The 23498-nt window shown below is 38.0% G+C and overlaps 1 protein-coding gene across 3 annotated transcripts in view; it reads left to right on the top strand.

The window, feature by feature from the left end:
- ST6GALNAC3 (ST6 N-acetylgalactosaminide alpha-2,6-sialyltransferase 3) overlaps positions 1-23172 on the top strand; it is a 231405-nt gene extending 208233 nt beyond the window's left edge. For 2 of the 3 annotated variants that reach the window (XM_049808591.1, XM_049808592.1), the window contains 2 exons: positions 13296-13403; positions 14958-16859. In XM_049808591.1, the coding sequence (XP_049664548.1) occupies positions 13296-13403; positions 14958-15144 (295 nt within the window). In that variant the 3' untranslated portion in view covers positions 15145-16859. Of the gene's footprint in view, positions 1-13295; positions 13404-14957; positions 16860-19490 lie in introns of those variants that run through there. The other variant, XR_007507042.1, reaches the window with a different exon arrangement.
- Positions 23173-23498: the final 326 nt, after the last annotated feature.

The following is a 23498-nucleotide window of genomic DNA, read 5'->3' on the forward strand; positions in this document are numbered from 1 at the left end:
CTCTCTTTGTTGATGTTTTTTCTTTCTGTTTTAATAAAGAAGCATTTTCATAAACATTCTGGATACTTTGTAATATGCACTTTTGCACTATTTCCTTCCTCTGGTGCTAAATGAGGATGCTCATTTCCAAAACGTCTAAAGCATAGCCAAGTTTGCCTATGACTTTTAAATTCAGATTTAGGTAAGAAAGTCCAATTTATACAAGCTTGGAGAGGTTTTGTTAATATCAAGCATATCTGAATATGGCTGTCTTTGTACCTTTGCAGGATTTCACATTGCCTAATATAATGTTCGTCATGGTTTTAATTTTTCCTCAAAATGGATCTCTTTTATGTCTGCTATTTACCATCCTTGCCAGAGTCATTGAGCACAAGAAATTCAGTATCTACAAGATGCAGAAACTGCTTTCTTCCTCGCACTCATGTAATAGGTAATGGATGGTTTTAAGAAAGGATCTTTACTCTGTGCTTTACCTATTCATGTGTAGGATTTTGATTTCATTTGAAATGAAAGGCGTAAACCTCAGGTCTGAAAACTAATAGAATTTCTGCATTTACCTGCTGATCCATAGCCTTTAGGTTAGATTGTGTGTCAGCCAGCAGTCAGCTTGTTGAATGAAGCAATACTTTAAAACTAAAATGAAAAGATTTCTGTTATATGTAGCCTGACACCAGATATGAAGGCAGATTTCTGGTGGCTTATTATTGGAAATATTTTCCAGTGTGCCTGATAAACGAGACTGAACAAGCCGTAGGAAGTAGACCTAATCAGATAATGCTGACTTGCAGACCAGAAAAAAAAGAGAAGAAATGTATTTTGCCTAAGTGCTATGCCTTCTCATGTCAAGACTGAGGACAAAATGGCTAGTGTAGTGGCAAAAGGCTCTGCAGAGATCAGGGAGTAAACCTGCTGGTTTGTGAGTGTGGCTGTTGGATCTAAGCCTATTTACTTGCATATATTCATTGTCTGTATTATGGAAGGTTTATATCTAAGTGCTTGAGTGAGTTGGAGCTCTGGATATGGGGCGTATGAAAAAGACTGGGATAACATCAAACTGGATCAGCTATTCATTTTTCAGTAGGTCTGTGTATTTATTTTTTTTTTTTGGAACTTCAAAGGAATTCAAGGTGCAGACTTGTGAGGAGGGTCCCCATGAAGGATCAAGCGCTGTGTTCTGCTCAGACTCTCAGTCCATGCATATTCTTCATGGAAATACATCTGAACACTGGGGATATTCACAAGATGAGCAAATTCTCAGTATGATTTGAGGAGCATTCTTGATGTTGCAGGGTGGAGGACAAAGGAGGGTCTTGTGGAAATGCTTAGAATGAGTTCCCAAAGAACTGAAGCAAAAGATACTTTGTTATTTCCATGCCTAGATATGAAGTGGTAGTTACCACAGATGGATATTCAACACAGAAAGATTTTTAACACAGCTTCATATTCTTTCATCTCTTCAGATTACATGTAGGTAATAGATTATATCAAATGCAAACATAGTCAGTGCTGCATTAATATTGCATGACAAATATGCATACTTTTATTTGTTGACCTGGACACTTGTTTTTTAATCTATTGTTGGAAGACCCTCTTTGTTCTAAGTTTTTTTAAAAACAGCTCAGCTGTTGGCTTTGTACCTTAAATGTCTCTGCTCAGGGGAAAAGGAATTTAGTTGCATAAAACCTACTCGGCACTGATTTTTCCAAACAACTACTGTAAGATTAAGGCTTTAAATGGATTGAATGTCTCTATAAGTACATTCACATTCATACATGTCTGGAGTAAACATGCCATCTGGGGTTTCTGCTTTATTTTCTTACTGTATATTTGGAATTCAAAATAAGGTTTATTTTGTGAGGAAAAACCAATAAATCATTTCAGTTGTCCCACACTTTGTATAACTAATTGTAATTAGTATAATGTGTTTTTTGGCAAGGGCTTATCAGGCAAATAGCATGAAGAGGCAAAGAAAAAGCCTCACAAAGAATGATGTTGTTTTGTAAAGCTAATTGTGACACTATCTCTAGTATTGTGTGTGATCGAACTCTTAATTTTTAATCTGGTATTCCTTCCAGCAATGTAGCTACTAGTGTTACCTGAGTTCTCTGTAATGTAACTACATAACAGATTTTTAGCAGTTTTAAATTTTACAATCTGGTGCCAAAAAGATGTAGTCTTGAGTCATCTACATTGTAACAAGTGGGCTGTAGTTTCTAGTTGTAATGAATTAGCTTGTTTTAATGTTTGTTATGCAAATCTTATAGATAAGAATTCAGTTAACTGCGATGGCCTGAACTTTGATGCCTCAGGAGCAGCAACAGCCTCCTCTGATATATGCTGTCTGTCATGTGTGTGGCCTCCTAAAGAGCTTCTTGCCTGCAGAGCTTCACTGGCAACATATCCAAGTCTTAACTAGCTGATACTGGGAATCACTGAAACGATGATGTCACTAGGAGCAATATAATATGTGGAGGAGAAATCAGAGCATTTACCCATAAAGCAAAGGAGCACTGTCCTGCTTCATGAACGTGTTCTAATAACTTTGGTTCCCTGGAAATACCAAATCCCTGAAGCTAACTGAATTCTTCACCATACTTGATAACTAGGCATTAGCTTACACTGACAGTGAGCTGGCTAGATGATTAGTCCGATAATTGTTGAGTTTACTATTCTCAAAAAGCTGGATTGTGAAAGACTTGGAAAATTAACTGATTTGCTACTTCAGTTGATTAGCAGGGAAGCCATAAAAATTCTCTTTTAGAGCATTTCACTGCCATTCTAATAAGTATGGAGATTTTTCTCCCAGCTTCCATTTGTACGATTACCCGCCTGCAGTCTGTGCAATGAATATGGGAAAAAAATACCTGAAATTGGTGTTGAAGGAACTGTGCAGTGGCTAGAAGGGAATCTACTCTGATCTAGAGTTCCTCTTCTATGAGCTTCTCTGTGACAGTCTTCTGCTTTTCTAAATCGTTTGCTGTATCATGCTTTTTACTAAAGGCTGTCATCTGAGAGAAAAAAACGCACCATTCTTTGTCTGTTCTGCCGAATATGTCTGTCTGCAGTCAAGGTGCTGCCTTCAGTGTAAATTTTTGTGTCCGTGGCTGCAGGCATCTGGCCTTCAGAAGACCCTGCTGCATAAATGTAGTGGCTCTTGGTGAGCAGAAGGGGAAACACAAAAACTAATCTTGCATGTCCTGAGGATGTAGGACCCTATATTTCAAGTGGGGCTTTAATGAGGCCTCAACCTCTTCTGTCCAGAATGTACGTCAGTGAGAGGTGCCCGTCAGAAAGCTAGCTACTATGTGAACAGAGCAATGGAGAAGGTAGGGGAAGTTTCAGTAGCTCAGAGGCTAGGATTATTTGCTTCTTTCTAGATAGTTGGACAGAGGTGAGTTATTTAAGAAAGCAGTGAAAGACTAGGGACATTTGGATGGAATAGAGAGAGTAAGCAAGACCCTAATATTGATACTAAACGGTAATAGGATCCCTATATATGTGTGTGTGTTTCATTAAATTGTATGTCAAAAAAAGAAAAGGAGAGATAAATATTTTGTTCCTTTTTTACTTTAAGGAAAAGTTAATCTGGAGAAAGTTACAGTAGTAAAAGGGAAGGCAACATCTGTGTTAATTAGCAGTTCATCTTCAAAGCTTGACTGATGGGTTACATTATGGCCTCTTGCATTTGGATTAAAATTCAGACCCACGCAAGTTCTATTTTTACCTCCTTTTTTCCACATCAGAATAATTTGTCTGGATTTAAGATTTCATTTTTGCTAAAAATATTGATGTTCCATAATCTAAAATGAACTTTTGGTTTGTGCAAATAGGCAGTGTAGAGAAGAGCACTGTGGCTCCAGATTCAATAACACAATGCAGTATTGTAGGAAGTTTCTATGGAACAGTACTAGAAGGTCTTGCATTTATTTTATTCCATTCTACCTGCTATACTTGGTAGAGAGACTTTCACATGCATGTTAAATTAATACTGATATACATGCCTTAAATGTAAGGGAGGAAATCTCAGTATGCATCAGTTCCCTGTGAGAACTAGGGATAAGGACATGTACGTTCTCCAAAGAATCCATTTCTCTTAGTTACTTGACAGTTAAGCATTTTGGGTCAAGGAGTGTCACATGTGGGTGTATAGTGCCTTGCAGAGTGAGGATATGCATTGCTACTGTGATGTAAATAAACGGTGAGTAATTTAGCAACAAATTAGGAATTAATTTTAGAATACCTGGAAACACACAGCTGGGGAGAGACAAGTTGTTGATAGAGGGGTATGCACGAATAAAGGCCTTATCTGTTGGGTTTAAGTTCTCTTTTTCAGTGTATATTTTCCTTTCAGAAATGAAACTTCCCATTAGTATTATGGCTGGCCCTCCATAAGCTTTTTCTGGATGAGCATCTACCCTGGTGAAAAGCAAAGTTCTCAGAAAAATGTGAAATGCAGGGAGAAAAATGTAACATTGCCTTCCCTTCCATGTTAACATCAAAGAGGTAGTGATTAAACCAATACAATGACTGCAGATTGCAGAAAATTTGAAAGGATATCGGCTGATGTACATCAGTGTGGTTTCTATCAGCTGAGTATCTGGTCCAGTGTTCTCCCCACTCAAATGAACAGTTAAGGTACAATCTCGTGCTAGCTGTTCTTTCATTTTCACCATAGCAGTAAAACAAAATACCTTTGTAAAAGTCTCTGCTCACATCCCAATGTCACACACATACAATGTGCACCTTTAGAAAGTTGTCTCATATTTTTTTGCTTTAAGTATAAAAAAATAAAGCCTAATAGAAAATGTTTTTATGAAAAATTTAAGCCACTTTTAGCCAAGGTTAGATGAACTCCCTTCAGTATCTTGTCTTGACAAGGTAAGAGCTAATCAAGAAATTTCTTCTGTATTCACCTACAATAGATTTCACTAAAATATGCAGCTAGGAATAGTAAGTGCCCTTTAATACCAAAAGAAAAGGGTGGGAAAGCTTGCTTAATTAAATCTCTTCGAGGATCCTGGATTAACTGCAGCTCTGTTTAGTTTACATCCTCCCTGGAGAAAAATGTGCAGACCCAAGACAGCAAGTATTGATTTAAATGTAGATGCAGGGAAAAGTCACTGTTGTCTTTTTTAATTCCACTTGGCACACTTTTGAGTTTTGATTCATTTTTGGTTACAAAGGATGAAAATCTAAATCCTTCTCTACTCCCTTTCATGCTGTGGGAAGACGTTGAACCAGCGCTCAGCAAACTGGATGCAGCTACTGGTGAAGAGAAGAGCACATAAAGCTGCCCTACAGAGGCCTGTGCCACAAGTCGTGAAACCTGTGCTAAGGTTTCAGCTGTCACTCCCTTTGTCACAGCCATCAGGGATTGCAGAAAATCTTTGACCTAGCATAGGCCAATGGAAAGTGGAGAACAGTTGGATAGGAGTACACCATGGTGCCGCAACTAACTTGCAGGCTTGAGTACTGTCCAGGAAAAGCAGATTTAGCATTATGTCCCTTTAGCTTCAACCACTGCAAGCATAAGTAATTGTACTGTGGAGCAAGTGCTATGCTGGCATAGACCAGAAGAGTTGCATTTCCTGATAAGCTCAGTCTTCCTAAGGGTGGAGTGGATTTTACTCAGGTGATTTTTTAAGAGAAAAATGGCTACGTAAAGATGCCAACAGCTTAGCCCTCAAATCTGCTTATGTGATTTTAGTTTCCCTTCATTCCAAACGTAATTGCATGGATGTAATGGTCAACACTTCTGTGGATCCTATTCTGATTTAAACATCCATTTGCTCATCAACAAAATCCAAGTGCAAATGGAGATGTGTGAAGCCATACACTTCTCTTTCTGCACAACACACCTTCAGTGGGTCAAGGTTATTGGTAATCATGCATAAACTGCTTGACTTCAGATCCCAGGCGGCAACTGCAACCAGGGCACTTACAAAAGGCATCTTTTACTAATAACTCGAGTGCATGCAATAGCATGGGCTGTGCCTCAGACCACAGTTTGTACTTAAGAACAGGAAATAAAGAATTCTTGATTCAAGAGAAATGAAGAGAATATGTATTTCTGGAAACAGGATGATTACGGAAGAGAATGGGGAAGAAAAAAAGGTTGGGATTGGGATTTCCTGTTCTGTAAATATTTGCACCAAGAGCACAATTTGTATCTGAAGATTCGATGTGAGCTGCAGAAGCCCAATAGCTGTAAGAAATTTAGCTAGCAACTCTTGTTCTCTATGGGGGATGCCATTTGATTTGGAAGGACTAGCACAGGTTTTCCTGCATGAGAATCACCTCAAAATAATACATACATATATATATATATATCAGCTGGAAGGCAGGGTTTACAATTATAGTTCTTTAGTCTTCTTTCTTTGCCGAGTGCTTTGCAGCAAGCTGGACCTCTATGATTACTCTTGATAAACAGGAATTCTCTGTTTCTTCTCTGAGCTCAGCAGCACAGGCATCTGAAAGAGCCCTCTCTGCCTGGATGAAATAACTTCCTTCGCTTGTTGCCTGAGTTCACCACTAAGCTAAGATGCATTAAAGTCAGGTCAAGGAATCAGAAATAAGGAAACTACATAAGCCTGAGCAGCAGAAGTCAACTTCTTTAAGCTGCTTCCCCCCCGCCCCGGCTTTGTTTCAGGTTTCTATGCATATATTGAATAGAGCAGAGAAAGAGAGGAAAGAAAGAAAAGAAATATGTACACAACACAGAGATTGGAACTATATGCATAAATTATATACCAAAGCAGATGCTGCGTGGATTTCAGTAATTGCAGTAACAGATTCTTCCTTATTTCTAATACTGGTTTTGCCTGTCTTGCCAAAAATTGTAAATAGTGAGTCAAATAGTCGCTTGTTTGTTGTTTTGGGTTTTTTTAATTAGATGCAGTTAAATACAAAGCCATAATTTCTCTGTTCCCTTTTGTGATCATTCAGAAGTGTCCTTCCTGTCTTTTTTTCAAGGCCATTTTGACATAGGATTTATTAATTATTACATCTCTTTTTAAATCAGATTGTGAGGGGAGATTCTCATGGGCTAGTTTGTGACTTAGGAGTAGCCTTTACTGTGGGTTTGTAGCAAATTCAACTGAAATGGACTCTTGTCCTCTGCGTTCCATTGGTGCAGTATTAATATAGATAGAAAACATATATTTCTGGAGATTAATTGGACAGTATGCCACCTGACTGCAGTTTATTGTCAGGATTCACAGTAAGGATGATCTACCAAGAGTTTGGGGGCTGGCAGGAGTGCATCACTTCTCCATTCCCAGGTACATCTTGCTGGGCACAGCCACTGGCTGAATCTGGAATGTAGTCAGTGCTGTTCATAATGCATTCCACTTGTTTAAGCTTTGCATAAAACCATACATGATGGATAATAAAACATCTGTCCATATATAAATGTTTCACTTTTCAGAATGACCTGAAGCACGGTGGGGGCTTTTGAATGTGTGAGACAGCCTGCTCACTGCTAGAGGGGCATGGGTGTTTATTATTAGATGTCCTGCATCATTATGGAATGCAAAGCAAGCACATGCGTGCACACACACACGTACAAAAGAATGAATAATTATGATAAATCACTGCCTAACAGGTATCTTTGTAATGCAGAAATAGCAACCATTTTTACCATGTGAAATCAATTCTCTGTGCTTGCATCTTCATTGGTCTTCTTGTGCTATTTTTTCTGCAGAAAGGATATAATGAAATTATTAGCCACAAAGCACTGAGTCTTACAGAAAACAGAATTAAATCTAGGCTAGTGCTAATACTCTTCAGCATTTAGAGTCTTACCCTTCTCCTGTACCAAATGTACTTCCTTTTTTCTTCGCAAGATAAAAGCTTTCTGGCATGAGAAGTATATGTGCTCCTCAAAGGAGAAGTGGTAGGAAAATGAGGCTTGCCATTCTCTCAGAGGTGGGGGCATTTTTCTGTCAGCTCATTCTAATCTGTCATTTACAAATCTACTTTTGATATGAAGAGGAAGACAGAGACCAAACCTGTGACTTGGGGAATGTGGGTGTTTAATTTGGCAAAGAAGAGTTGTTCAGCAGCTATATTCAGAGATGTTTCCTCAGGAGAAAAAAAGAAAAAAGAGAGAATCTCAGTCAACATAAGTACAATGGTAGCATGGATTTGGTTAGTACAGAATTAGGTGATGGATCATCTGTTTGTGCTGGTAGATAAATTTTCCGTATTTTTAGTTGTAAGGAAACATACCGTTATTCAGCAATGCAAAAACCTACAGTAACCCAGGGAGAAAAGGAGCTGGTTGTCTTTAACAAGGGGACATAGCACAGGAGACAGGTACCTTCTACCCTCATTCCTGAGGGTCAGTCACAGATGAGGCTGACCCAGGGTAAGTGGCAGAGAGAGTATACTGACCCCCTCCCAGAAGAGTAATGGTACCTTGATGCGCTGCAGATACCCATAAGTACCAGAGACATGTCTACCTGAACGCAGACTAAGCTAATCTTGACACAGTTCTTGAAAATATTTATATTCATTTTGAATCATTTTTACAAATCCTTTAGCATGTTGGAAGGACATCTCACATTATGAAGCATCCACTCTGTGGATTACAGGTCTCTTAGTTTTAAACCAAAACCCTTATTTATACTTATTTATTAATCAAGGGGCCTGACAAGCTGCTGCAAACAAAACTCCTGCTGATTGGTTTGGTAGGAGAGTCATCTGAGGATTAGAGTCTATGAACAACCTTCACAAAAACATACATTTTTTTGTCAATTAATTGGCTTGGAGAATCTTGTCATTTCAATCTGTCATTGTTGAATTTTATTTTACCGCAATATTTTGAATTTAAGCAAAAAAGGAAAAGTGTCTAGTTAATGCTTTTGGCAAGCTCTCTGTTACTTAATAGCTTCTTGAAGTCCTAAATTTCTTCGTTTTTCATCTTAATTAACACTCTTAATTGACCTTCTGTGCTCTCTAATTTCTCCCAGTAAAGAATTAAAAAGTAGGCTTCTAAATTCTTTTCTGCAATCAGATTGACATAAGACTGCTTGTCTATAGATCATCTCTGTCTGCATTAACAAACTTTTTTTTTCATTTTTATTTTTTTACCACTGAAGTCCCCACTGGAAATTACAGTCCATTGAACCATAGAGCTAGAATTGATTGTGCACATAAAAAATCCTGGAACAGCTGAACAAAGAAAAGAACTTCTTGGAATTCTACGGTAAAATCAGAACTCAAGTAGCAACAAAACTTTTACCCAATTTGAACTCACCTGCCCTGGATCATTAAGAAGATATTTGATGTTCCTCCATTTTCCTCTGATGAGAGAAGGAATTAGTTTTTCCTTCATTTAGTCTACATCAAAGCATGGTTATAGATGTCAAAGTAGATGAATTTCAGTCGCCAACATTTTTATGGGGCACTCTCCATTCCATCTTCTTTATATCAATTTCTTATGCTTTTTGTAGAATATTGGAAAGCTAAAGGTCAAGAACCCTGTCTAATTGCTTTTATTTTTAATTAATTTTTAATTAAAGCTTTATGTGTCACACATGATGATTCTAGCAATCCTAAACGTGTTTTTTACCATTTCCTTCTAAAATATAGAAGGCAAGTCTCCTTTTTAAAGCATTGTGAGAAACTATAGTCAATTCTTTCTACTGAAGTTTATGGAAAGCATTACTAAAAATGCAAATTCTATGTTTTGAGACTTGAAACTTACAAATAACTATTAATCTTGGAGCTTTTATATTCTGAGATGAAATAATGACAGTTTAAGCACTTAAACTTTCACTAAGAGCAAGATAGGCAACCATATGCTTTGTTTCAAGCATCTTAATTAAGCTGATTCCATTGGTCTTTTCATATGTTTAATGTTAAGCATATGCCTATGTACTTTTCTGAAATGCTGGATCATATTTAGCAGAGTTAATAACATCCCTATAACTAACATTTCTTTAAGAATCCTAATAATGTCAGAAGTATGCAAAAAAAGCTTTAATTTTCAAGATAAACAGACAAAGTAATTTTTTGTGAGCATTGTCTTTTTTATTGCTGCATCCAGCTATAAATCATGTCTTGAAAGTAAAACCAACTTTTAAAATGCATTTTTTGAAAAATAGTGCATTATTTTCTCCTGAGCTGTTGAGACAATTCCCTGCCTAGATCTGGTGCCCCATTAATTTTAGAGTATAAGAAAAAGTCACCGTGAGCCATAGGGAACAATTTTGGATTTGCTGCACACACATATATCACAATAGATTTGCCTGTAGTAGTTCTACGAATGATGTTTAACAAACTCCTGTTTTCCCTGTTTTGGAATGAATGTCCTCCTTCCCTCAGATTTGTGCAGTAACATAGCCTTATGCTACACATAAATGGAGGATTCTTTTCAGTATGTAAAATTTGAAATTTGAATGCAATTACAGTAACAAGAGGAACTCTTTCCAATGAGTCTCAAAAAGCCCTGGCCAAAAAACATGAAAAACTCTCCTGTAGAGAAAGAAATTGAGTGTGCGGTGTTAGCATAATAGCAAGGGCTGAGACATTACTTTGCACTACAGTTTTGTGGGACGATATTTTTAAGAGGTATTCAGAGATATATGACTTTTTTAGGGACAGCTAAAATTGTTTTCACATTTCTAATATTACTTTCATTAGAATGTTGAAAGTATGTTTATGATATCAGATTGAATTCTAAGGTGTCACCAAATCACCCAGAATCCCCACTGCTTCAGCATATTCCCTTGTATCCCTGTGTATCTTCAGAGGAAAAAATGGGAGGAATGCAAGTGCTTTGTTTTAAAGTATATAATCTGTATTCTGTCATGTACTTCATCTCCCAGGGAAGATATCTGGGAACTCACTCTGCTGTTTTTATTTATCCTGCCAGTGTAGTATATAGATGAGAGGACTAAGGTCCAATGGTGTTAAAACAAGACATGAAATATTGATTAATTCTTTTTTAAAATTCCTTTTTCCTCCTGAGTATAGCAAATTTCAGATGCTACTGTCAATATAGTACTCTCCAATAAACCTCCACTATTGGAAGGGTCCTGATCTTCATAGTGTTCCTATAAATGGTTATTATGATTCTAAATGGCTTTAAAAGCTCAAGGCTAGTGTTCTTCTGGTGCAACAGCAGAAAGCAAGTTAGAAGCAATGCAGCTTTTTGTCATGGCAGAATGTTACTATAAAGTAACATGAATCGGATTGGGAATTCTCTTTGCTAGACAGTAGCAGAAAATTCTGTTTGAAGAAATGAAGATCCTAACGTGACAGATAAACAGATGTACAGTTTTGTGGCTATAAAGGTGTCAAGTAAAGAAGCACCATCATAGTTCATGTCCACCCAATGAAACACAGGTATTTGACACCCTGCCTTTTGTTCCTACTTGCCATTCTTCAGTGCTAAGTTAACCCTTTATTTATTGTTTCCAGAATGGTCCCTTACAAAAGCAGCTAGATACTTAGGAGTTTCCCCAAGGAAAAGGACATTTCAGGAAAGGTAGGGATAGAAGTTCACACCAGCTAACCCATGAAGGATGATAAATAGACATGGGCAAGGAAGAGAAGATGTAGCCCAAACTACTATCAGTGTTCTGGAGTACAGTAGAACTCTCTGGGAGTTGAGGTAATTGTTTTTCACCCCCAAAAAAGAAAAAGATTTGTTTAAACTGGAGCGTACTGGAGTTTCTTTAGCAATGTAAAGCTCTTGGAGCCTTTCTACTATCCATAATAAAAGGTATTCATCAGAGAAGGAATTTGAATCTCAGTCCTGTATGTGTCAGGTAAATGTCATTATAAAAGTTGTACGACTACTTTTTCACCCATCATCTTAATTAGTATTTTGTCAAACTTCAACAAGAAAGAGCAAGGAAGTAGAACAGAATCTGAGCCAAAAGCCACTGACTGGCAGGTTTACCTGGGAGGCAGGAGACCATAGAACATTCTTGCTGTGAACCAGAAAGAAACACCTGAGGTTGATTCTTCTGTCTCACAGGAAAGTTGGGGTTTATAGGCTGGATAAGTTAATATGTGATATTTTTTTTTCCACATGAAAGCTTTATTCCTACCCCAGGATGAAAGTGTTTTCAGAAGATTTTGTTGGTGGGGATAACTGATTCTTACATAGGCCTACTTGGGAGTTCTTTTGCAGCAAAACTTAATTGTGTGCAGAACTTAGGCTACTTTAACTTATGATGGAGAACAGACTGCTCCCTGCTGTACCTAAAAGCTAAGAGCTAAAAGATGTGGCATAAAGTGAGATTATCCCCTTCCCTCACTCACACCCAACTCTCTCAAACTGAGCCAAAGTTGGGGCTGTGATATTTTTCTTTGGAAACTGGACAAGTTATTTATCATTTTAAGGTAATTATTCTCATTGATTTCAGTCAAACTGAAAGCAATACAGTCATAAAGCTGGACTTCAACCAGTTTGTAAGCAGTAAGGGCTAAGTGTGTTCTTATTACTTATGAGGTTTTAAAGCAATATGTGTTGCTTGCCTGGGTTATCTGGGTAGCTCTGTTGATTCCCAGTCCCCCATTGGTAACACTTGCATGAGTAGAGTGAACAGGATTTGGTCGTAATTAACAATGCATACATTTGCTCACATAGCCAATTTGTGAGCCAAATTCTTACACGTCATTTATCCTCACTCATGTAGGTAATTCTTTTTGGACTGATTTAATGCAGCTAGTTATTTGAGCAAAGGTTATCAATCTGGGCACTGTCCTCTTGTGTTTTTCTCTCTGCTATGATATCTTAAAGAATGATAACACAAACCTATGTAAAGGGATATGCACATAATTTTGGTTTTCAAAGCCTGGTATTCAATGGTTTTCTACCAAAATGTCCTTAAAAGTTTCATTACTGTGTGAATTTTCAAGCTGAGGACCGCCCACTGCAGATTAAGTTTTTGCTTGTGGAAGAGGATGGTGCATACTCACATGCACACCGCACAAACTCTTCCAGTAGTTTGCGTTTTGGTGAACTTTATCTCATTTTACACACTCCACTAATTGCTATCCTTCGGATGTAAAAATAAATTCTTTTTTGTCTTATGGGAGATGCATTGTTTGACTCCAGATATTTAACGTGGTATTTTTTTCTGTGGACAATAGCTTGAGGCCCCAAGCTGGGAAGAATGAGAATTTTATATCTATAAATAATTCAAAATAATTGCATGGTTTTGACAGATTGTCAAGTTGCTTAATGCCTTTTGTCCCAGGTAATATATTATACTTCTTTGATAAAGTGTTGATAATTTCTCATTGCAATTTGTTTTCTGTATGTTGTATCTTTACAGAGTCCAGTCAGGTTCATATCTCAGTACGGGTTGGTTTACCTTAATTTTGGCTATGGATGCCTGCTATGGAATTCACGTCTATGGGATGATAAATGACACCTACTGCAAGTAAGATCATAGGAAATTATTTTCATGCATCTACAATTCTGATGTCTTGTCAAAATTTCACAACTGATTTTAATATCATAAATCCAAAAAATGGATCAGGCAGTCATTTCCCAGTGTTGTGCATTGGTATGACACTATTGTCAGCATATTTAGTCCTGATAGGGTATTTGCTGTTGATAAAATAAGAACATTTACAAAATCTAACATCAGATGTCATGAGGAACTATTTTTACTCAAAGATCTTTTGCAGTTTCTGAATTAGCTGGAAACAAAGTATGTTCATACTCTTCTGACAAAATGTACTTACTTCTACTGCTAAAACAAATCTATAGAGGAAATACTAATATATTCATTCTCTGAATACCAAATACACCTGGAAGTGAAAGAATGATTAGCCCAGGACAGATACCCAAAATTACATTCCACCACCATTGAGCAACCTGCTTGAACTTTCTAGGTTATATATAGCTTGGCTTGAGTAGTAGGGGGTTGCTAATTAGATAATAAAACAAGTCCTGCAAGCTTTATCACAGTAAACTGACATAAATTCCAGCCAACTACTGTTAGTGACCTTACAGTGACAAGAAATTAATCCTATTGTCAGAAGTATAACTCTAAACACAATTTTTAAAAGTCCAAGTTAAATCCTTTAATCTACAATACATGGTAGAAAAATATAAAATGAAACTATTCCTCATTCAGAAAAGCAGGAAATGTCATAAACAATGTATGATACTAGTACAAATCTATTCTTCTGCACCGAGGCTGGTTCAAGTCTTGCATGTAACCAGTCCAGTGGGTCCTCAGCTCCTAAAGTCTTTGTGCAGACCCTCACTCCACTTTCTGTGTTACTCCGGTGTGGGACTCATTTGAGTCACAGCTGTTTAATTAGGGTATCTTAACATTAGAAGCTGACTTTTTAGAACCTGCAGATCTCACTGATTGAGTCATCCAGATGGAACGAACATATGTTGTTCTTTGTTTATGAAAACACAGTAGGCGCCCTGAGATGAGGGGTGACAGGACTAAAGTTGTCCTCACAGAGTTCAGCCAAGCTGGCATTGCATAGCCCTGATGTAAAACCAGTAAACAGCATGATAGCACTTCAGTCTGTTGGCAGCAGGGGAGGACGGGTTTCCTTAGAACTGCAATTCTGACTGCATTACCTACTTATAATGTATATTATTCTTATAATGGCCTTATACAGCCAGTTCAAGAACCAGTTTCAAGAGTTGGGACTATCCAATGAAAAGACTTAGGGGATGGAGCATTATGGGCTGAGTTCTCCCAGGTTAAACAAAATGTGCAGTACACATAAGAGCCAGCCCATCAGCTTCTCACTGATAGATAAGATCAATGTACGTTGAGAGATACACTTAGCTTCATTTTCTATAGGAAAATTCATACAAATCATGCTGTAATGAAAGCCCTATACAATTTAGCAAAGGAGTCTGGCTGCTGACACTTGGAAAGGATTTCAGATAATTCAGGTGCAGTATACATTAATGTTTTTCTTGGAAATAATACTTAAGTATATCTTTTTTTTTCCCCTAGGTCAGAAGGCTTTCATAAAGTTCCCTACCACTATTATGAGCCAGGAAGAGATGAGTGTGAGGAATACTTTCTGCATGAAAATGCTCCATATGGAGGCCATAGGTTTATCACGGAAAAAAAAGTATTTGCTAAATGGGCCAAGAAGCACACAATAATATTTACACACCCCAACTGGACAGTGTCTTGATACTGGTTTTCTTAACTCTACCTTAACAGCATATTACAAAAATGTCTCAGTTTACAATAATTTTGCTTACATCTGGCTGGCCTTTCTCAGCCTAGGTAACACTAAACTAAAAACCAGAAGACAAAGAGGGTGATGGTTCAGCTGTTAAGCAAAATTAATCATCTGTGGAAGGCAGACACATTGTTTGTTATTTCTTAGGGTTTTACTCCACACAATGCACTTTATACTTTAACTGGATTTTACTTCAAGGCAGGACCAATTAAAAACAGATGAGATTTCCTGCATATACAGTTACACACAGAGAACATGGTGGTCCTTTAAAACTTGTCCATCACCTTAGTTAATTAAAATTAGTATTTGTAGCTCATTTGCAGTACTGCAGCACTAGTTCAATTTGTGGTATTAGTAGAAATCTTCCACAAAAGAAATATGAGGAAAAATATAGGTCTCCAAGGTCTTTGAGTGAGTAAATTAAAAAAACACACCTGAATACATTGATACATGTGAGCACTTGCATATATGGTAAAATTAGAGATGAGCTAAATAAGGTTCTTGAACTGTACAGAACTCTCGCATGAGAAGATACTATTTACTCTAGGCTCCAAATTAATTAATAACTTCTGAAATGCACCTTTCTTCCACCCTGGTCAGGCTGCACCATCTTGGATGATGCATTTTGTACTTTTTGAGGCTGTTGCCCCACAGTTTAGCTCCAGCAGCATGGCACTTAGCAAAGACTGTGTTTTGCAGCCCACGCTGAACCTTTGTCTGTTGTACCAAGCATGCTGTCAGTACCCAAGCTGGTTAGCATAAAGTTGTCACATGAACATCTCCATTTACTCCAGTTGTGCCTTTGAGTTGCTCCAGCATCCAAATACCAGTCAGTATTTTGACAGTATTTCCCATGCAGCCGTCATAATTTATTTTAAATCTCCAGTTTCCCCATCTTTAAAAACAGGGATAGTATCTATCTACCTTACGAAGGAGTTGTGAGGATTAATTTAAGGCCATAAAGCACTTTCCTGATGAAGAATGCTACAGAGCATGTATTCTTAACACAAAACCAATGGTACCTGTCATTTATTCTTGTCTGTTGGGTATTTGACGAAAGTGACAGCATGTCTGGATCTGATGGTGAATTGTTCTGTGCATCCACTTGCCTCCTGAGGATAATTTGTAATACTGCGTTCTCTCAGTTTGCATTGCTTCAGATGGAGTTGAAAGAACTCACCACCTCACAGTATTATCTGCACATCAAGAGGCAGTTCAAGAATTTAAAATATACTCATCTCTAGTTGAAATATGTATTTCCAAGCTTATTCTCATGGAAAGTTTTCAACTGCAGCAGACTCATTTGTAATATGACCATAATTCAACTACACATGTGAGTTTTATTTAAACTGTATTTAAATTAATGCTTTAAGTTTAGAATATGTCCTATCAATATTTTAACATCTGGAATGTCAGATTCAACACTGTAATAGCCAATACTGTGAACACTTGAAAGAATTATGTGTGGAACATGACACACAGGGTTTACTCACACTACTTAAACGTTAACCAACAGGAAACTTTGTATGCTTTTGTAAATCATGAAAAGGGGAAAGTAAAAAGCTATTTTTACATGTAAGTATTTGTATACTGAATATTTCCTATTGTATATTTGTATATATAAATCTATATTTTGTATGTTCGTGGCATGTATATTCTCTCAGCAGCAGCTGCAACTCTTAGGATGGGGAGGAAATCTCTTCACCAGTGTTCCTCCTCCATTGGTTTCTTATTCCTGTTGGTAGGTGATGCCAGGGTATCATCTCTCTTGCTCCTTCTATTTTCTACTGTAAACGCAGCTTTCTGATTTTATTTTTAATATAGCTCAGCTTTTGCTGCTTACTTTAGTGCTGTAAGTGTTCATGCTGGTTGTCAGACAAAGGCTGGGGCCATGCTTACGATTCTGTATAAACATCTATATTCAAATACAGGCTGTAGACTTCTAGACTTCTTGCATGACTTGATATCTCACCTTCCTGTTTGAAAAAGGAGAACAATAATATTTTCCTACTCCCTGCCTTGACTGACTTTCTTGTAAGCTCTTGAGATGGATATTCTCATTTGCAATGTATTTGTATAATGCCTTGCAGAAAAGGTGCCCAAAGTGTCTGAATGCTACAGGTAATGCTATAATATACAAATAATTCAAAGTGGCTGCTTCTTGTCCCTCGAGTTTAAAATCAATTGTAGGCTAATATAGCATGGGATGAAATCAAGAGGGGGAAGGGTCATGGATGGATGAAGAGTTGTGGTAGTGAAAGACAGTGAGCTAGATTTATCGCAATATGCATATGCACCTTGTCAGTTCAGATGGATGGCTGAATAGATGGAAAGCTAATAAAAAAATTGTAATGCAGGATTTGAAGAATGCAGGACATGCAGCAGTAGGGACAATGTTCCACACACATTGTGGAGGGTAGCCTGGGAAAACCTATAGCTCCCTGATGGGAAGATGACCTGAAAGGGAGAACATCAGTCAAACTGAACTTGTTTTAGAAGGTCTTTGGGTTAATAGAAAGTTACTATGAAAGTGCTGCACATGGAAGTGCAGTTGGGCTAGACAGACTTACATGACAAGAGTCCTCACGAAGCAGTCTTTCTCCCCAACGAGCACAGCATAAGGATTCTGCCTGAGTTGTGTTCACATGCAAGGCAGTTTTTAAGCCTGAGAAAGTTTTTAAGATAGTTAAGACTTGCCAAATCGCCATAAATTTGTTGTAAAATATGTGCTTCATACTGAAGCTCCTTGTGGAGTGCTTGCATGCTGTATGAAACAGTAACTCATGCAAAGGCTAGCTAAGAAAAATACAGCTCTAGGAACAGCTAAATGTACAGCAAAATTGAGAACATCATTAGAGTGCAGTTGTCAGAGCAAAGTAAGTGTTGCTCTCTGCTTGGATTTGTAGTAAGAGCAGATCCAGTTTTAGAAACATTGCAGCAGGCTTCATTCACACTAGAGTAAATGAACATCAGTTCCCTTATTTAAATGAGCCTGCCTTTAGCATAAACTAAACACATATTTGCATGATTTTTATGATATGAGTAAGGAACTGTGACCACTGTGTTAAAGATGATTCTACAAAGAAATGACTTTGTCGAAATCTGTTAAAAATCAGCACTGTGGTACTGAAGAATGAATCTCAGTACTTGGCTGTGTAGTAAGAGACCTTGATGATTCACCTTCTGAGAGCAGTTAAGACATCAGCTGAGAATCATTTATTAATTCTTTAAATAAAGCCTACTACAGTTTACCTGAATGTAATCAGATCCTAATTGCTTATTCATTCAAGCAGTCCTATTTTTAATCAACTACTCATGTGTATAAAACAAGCAGGGAGTTTACCTGAGGTTTTCAAAATAGATCTTCATATTGCTGCTAATAGAGGAATGCTCACTGTCATGGTTTAAACCCAGCCAGCAACTAAGCACCATGCAGCCACTTGCTCACTCCCCCTGCCCCCTCCCCCCCATCCAGTGGCATGGGGGAGAGAATCGGGGAAAAAAGTAAAACTTGTGGGTTGAGATAAAGACGGTTTAATAGGACAGAAAGGAAGAAAAATAATAATAATAATAATAATAGAATTGGAATATACAAAACAACCTCACCAACCAATGCCTAGTTAGTTCCTGAGCAGCGATCCATCCCCTGCAGCCAACTCCCCCCAGTTTATATACTGGGCATGACACCACGTGGTATGGAATATCCCTTTGGCCAGTTTGGGTCAGCTGCCCTGGCTGTGTCCCCTCCCAACTTCTTGTGTCCCTCCAGCCTTCTTGCTGGCTGGGCATGAGAAGCTGAAAAGTCCTTGACTTAGTATAAACACTACCTAGCAACAACTGAAAACATCAGTGTGTTACCAACATTCTTCTCATACTAAATCTAAAACATAAAACTATACCAGCTACTAGGAAGAAAATTAACCCTATCCCAGCCAAAACCAGGACACTCACAAATTATTTGGCGCTTTTTTTTTTTGCCATCAGTCAGCTAAGTAGTCCCCAAATGTTTCTTTTACAATTTACTTAGTTTTTTAAAATATACTTTTTGAAGAAAAAAAATGGCATTTATTGTTTGACTTGCTTAGGCTTGGTTTTAACAAATGTTTAAATTTTAATACACCTTATGTTTATGTTGCATTACCTTCTGATTTAATTTTTTTCCAAGGACAAAAAGTTTTAAATAGGAAGGAGCAGAAATTTTCCTAAGAAAAAGAAATCTTTTTGACTGGCTAATTACTAATTCACAGGTAATTAACTGAATAACATAAAAAATTGGGTTTTGTTTTTCCAAACAGACACAGCAGACATGATCCCAAACTTTTCATCCCCACTAGATGTCCAGATCACATCCCTCTGCTTATACCAAGGCCTCTTTGCAGAAAGAAAAAAAGTAGTCTATGTATCCAGCCAAATTCCCTTTCCATCTGGGCTGGGAGGCTCCATCTGCAGACTGCTTGTATCAGTTACATCAGTAAGCGGGAAGGACTGAGGAAGAGTTCTACTTAGGAGCAGATGGTGTTCCAACTTCTAAAAAATGCCCCTAAAGTGCTTTAGGAGAGGACTACCCACTGATCTTTCCTGGAAATACTTTACTGAAGTATTCTGTTTCTTCAAATGCCTTTAGCTCCTGTGTAGAACTATTGTCCTACTCTCTCCAGTAGGAATTAGCAGCAATGAGAAAACATGCCCTTTACAGGAAAAAGTAGAGGCAAATTCTGTGTTGTTGAAGATTTCTATGTAAACAACACCAGGGATGAAGAAGTCAGCCTGACACAAATTATCTGAAGACTCACTGCTTTAGGAATCTTTGATGACTCAATTCAAAACTAATGGAAATCACTTTGGCAAGTTAATGAATACAGCACCCATCCCAGTAAAATCTTTGCGCTCCTAGGTACTAAGGTAAGCAGTGTTTTGTCTGAGAAGTACCATGCACACATAATGCATTGCATAGTTAATAAGGAGGAGCTCATCCAGTACTCGGAGTGCTGATGCAAATGGCCTTTATTCACCTGCTCGTGGGTTGGACCCCACACAAAGGTAGCTGGCAGCAGAACGCAGATGCTCAACCAGAGGACATGTCCAGGTAAGTAAGAATTAAATAAGTCCGTCACCCATGAGTTATAACTGGATGGTGCCCTTAGTAAGTAGAAAATGAGAAGCACTTTACATATTGATGCTTATATTTTGCTGACTTTTTTTTTCTGCATGTATCTCAGAAATAGCGTATGTCTTTAGTTGTGCTCAAGCAAGTCTGGGGTTCGTTTATGATGAACCTTAGGATACCCACAAGAGTGAAGCTCTGTGTTAGCGCCAAAGGATCACACAGGAGCTTTCTGTGGTCATTGTGATGTACTGCGTACAAACAGAGTCATGTATTTACTGAAAAAGGCCTGGTTTTCCTGACTAGGCACAGTTCTTTTGAGGAGAAAGTGTTTCATTTTCAGCAGATGTGTCTCATTCTGTTCCTTCTTTCCTGAGAGGATGCAGAGGAATGTGACTTAGCCATGTGGGAATGAAGAATGGTATGGTAAATAGCCAACCACCAGAGCCATATATATTTTTCTGGCTATTGCTGTGATGTATAGCTAATGACACAGAGAAAAGCAAGCTTTTTGTAAACCTTGTATTGCATCATCTACAGAAGTCTCATGTGTCTGTTCTGGATTGGAGTCTCATAGGCAAACCCTCCAGAAAGGGGCTGAAGGAGAAAGAGAGGGTCTGTCCCCGTTGAAAGACAGGGCTTCTGTGGAAGCCATAGTGATCTGTGTGGCATACCTGGGCCTGCTCCCCCAGCTTTCATAGGCTCCCCACCCAGCGGCAGCTTTGGGCCCTTTCCAGCCCCATTGGATGAGGTGCGTTCTCCAGCTGACTTATACAGCCTGTGAGCTGCACAAAGTCTACCCCATCGTCCCCTGCTGTGGGGCCAAGGGAAGTGGTGATGCTAACTTGGGGGTGAGGAGTGATGGGTGTCAGAGCAGGGATGCTCCCTCAAGTCAGCAGCATGGTCTTGCTTGGAGCACAGTCTCACCTCAGGTGCTGAACTCAGTTTCTTTGAATGTGGTAGGAAAGATATCACTGGGTTTTGTTATTGTTTGTATGATTAACTCACAAAGAGTCGCCATTTTATGGGTGTCTTAAACAGCTGATATTGTGTCTTTTTTGCATTGCTTGCTGCTATTTCTGGGAATTCCTCAAGATATGCAGCTGTCAGCATCTGCCACTGCTGTTCTGATTTACTGGCCATAAAGAGACTGTAAACTTGAACTAATGCATGTTCTTACCATGTATTATGCATGATAGCATGTTACGCATTTTCGCACTATAATAAATAATGTAAGTTGTGTGTAAACTTAGTTTAAGCAGCGGGAATAGTCCTTTATCTTTTTCTCATATCATGTGTTGCCCAGAGCACTTTGCTGGAGCTCTGTAAGAGCCATTAGCAGCTGGCAGCAAATAAATTGTTGAAATGAGCCAGGAAATATTTACTAAATTTGACATTTTTCACTGGAATATCAGAAATAGTTAAACTTGTTTTTGTGAACCTCCTCTAGTGCTCACAGTCACAATTCTATGTTCTGTTATAAGGAAATCACATCTGAGTGTAACATTGGGAATGACTTTATTGACATGGATAATGCCAAGAAGTTGGCAGGGCAGTGATCACAAATTTTTTACATTTATGGGAGTATCTTTTTAACGGGAATTGCACGTGTAGAAGATTGGCTAAGATGCCTGTAGTTTTTTCATATTGTTGCTGCTGAAAATAGTATTTCTGAGGATGGCTGGAGGAAGAAAAAAATGTGTGCTCGCTCTTCATCTATCCCCTCATACACAGACACACGCACACACATCTGCTAACACAAAGGGTGTCGATAGGGAAAATCTTTTTTTCCAGATAGTGGCAAGTAAGAACAAATAAGACTAATTTACATGGTAGACGTAGGTTATAGTACTTGTTGATTCATGTTTATTCTGTACATTTCCAAAGCCTAAGTCTACGTTAGTGAGGAATTAGCTCAGCTGGATCAGATCTGTAGCCTGAAACTGTTGGTGCTAAAGACCTGATCTCCACACTATGCATAGTCTCTAGTTTGGTTCCATGGGCTGAATGCCACTAGTGATTGGAGCACATCTTTTAGCTTCATCCGAAAGGAATCTAGTTCACATCCTCAGGATGACTCCATCAGGCATACAGAACCTTATTAAGTGAGGCCACAATACTGGACTGCCCCACAAGAAAGTGAAATTCCTATTAGCCCATCTTTTGGCTAAATAGAATCCCTTTGTTGGTTCCCCCCACCCCCACCTCAGGCTTTGCATAGTTGTTTTTTTTTGCATAGGTATTTTTCTTTCAAATCTGAGATCTGATTCCTCCTGTCAGATCATGGGAATCAAGGGCTTCTGACTCCTCCTAAAATTAGCATCCAAATGTGCTCCGTAAATCAGGAGTGTGGTATAGGACAGGGTAATCCAGCATGCGTACAGAATGGAAAGTGCTTGGTTTGATGAAGAGTTAGCTGATTCCACTTGTGGATGTGATTTTTATCATGAACATGCTGGATGCTTGCTAATGCATGCATTGTTTTTATATACTGCATCACACATAAAAATTCCCTTCATCATTTTCCCAGGGTATTTTTGTTCTTGTGGCCTTCCAATTGTGTCTGTATATGTGTGCATATGTGCATGTATATACAGTGTACAAGCATTCTTCTGTTCTTAGACAGTTGCTACTATATGCTGCTAACATAAACTTATTTAGAAAGTTCATGTTAAACTATTTATTACATGTATTCTTTGGTTGCGTTTTTGTAATGCTGACAAGTGTATTCATAGTAGATATCACTGTAGACTTAGAAAACTTTCATACTATTTATACTTATTTTAGATGTTCTGCCATGTGTTTTCTTGCTATATGCTACTTAGTTTTTGCTCCCATTTGGAGAATGTGCTTCTGTGTACTTGTAAGATTGTGCCTGGGTTATTTTAAAATATAAATAAATGTATATGATTTTCCAATTGTCTGACATAATTTATATATGATTTTGTGCTAAACACTTTTATTCTTGTTTATGTATATGTGACCATAATAATACCTGACAGTTCACTGAACTCAAAGAAACAAAGATCTCTATTCCAGAAAGTATTATAATCTGCTGCACACAAACATACACTATGCCTAAATTATTTCTTAATTGACTTTAAAGACATTTTAAGGCATCTATCCTAAATATATCCAATAATGTTGAGTAAATTCAGCCACAAAACCTACACTTACAATAACTCATGTTTTTATTTCT

The sequence above is a fragment of the Accipiter gentilis genome, chromosome 8 (genome assembly GCF_929443795.1).
Source record: "Accipiter gentilis chromosome 8, bAccGen1.1, whole genome shotgun sequence".
NCBI classification, from domain to species: Eukaryota; Metazoa; Chordata; class Aves; order Accipitriformes; family Accipitridae; genus Astur; species Astur gentilis.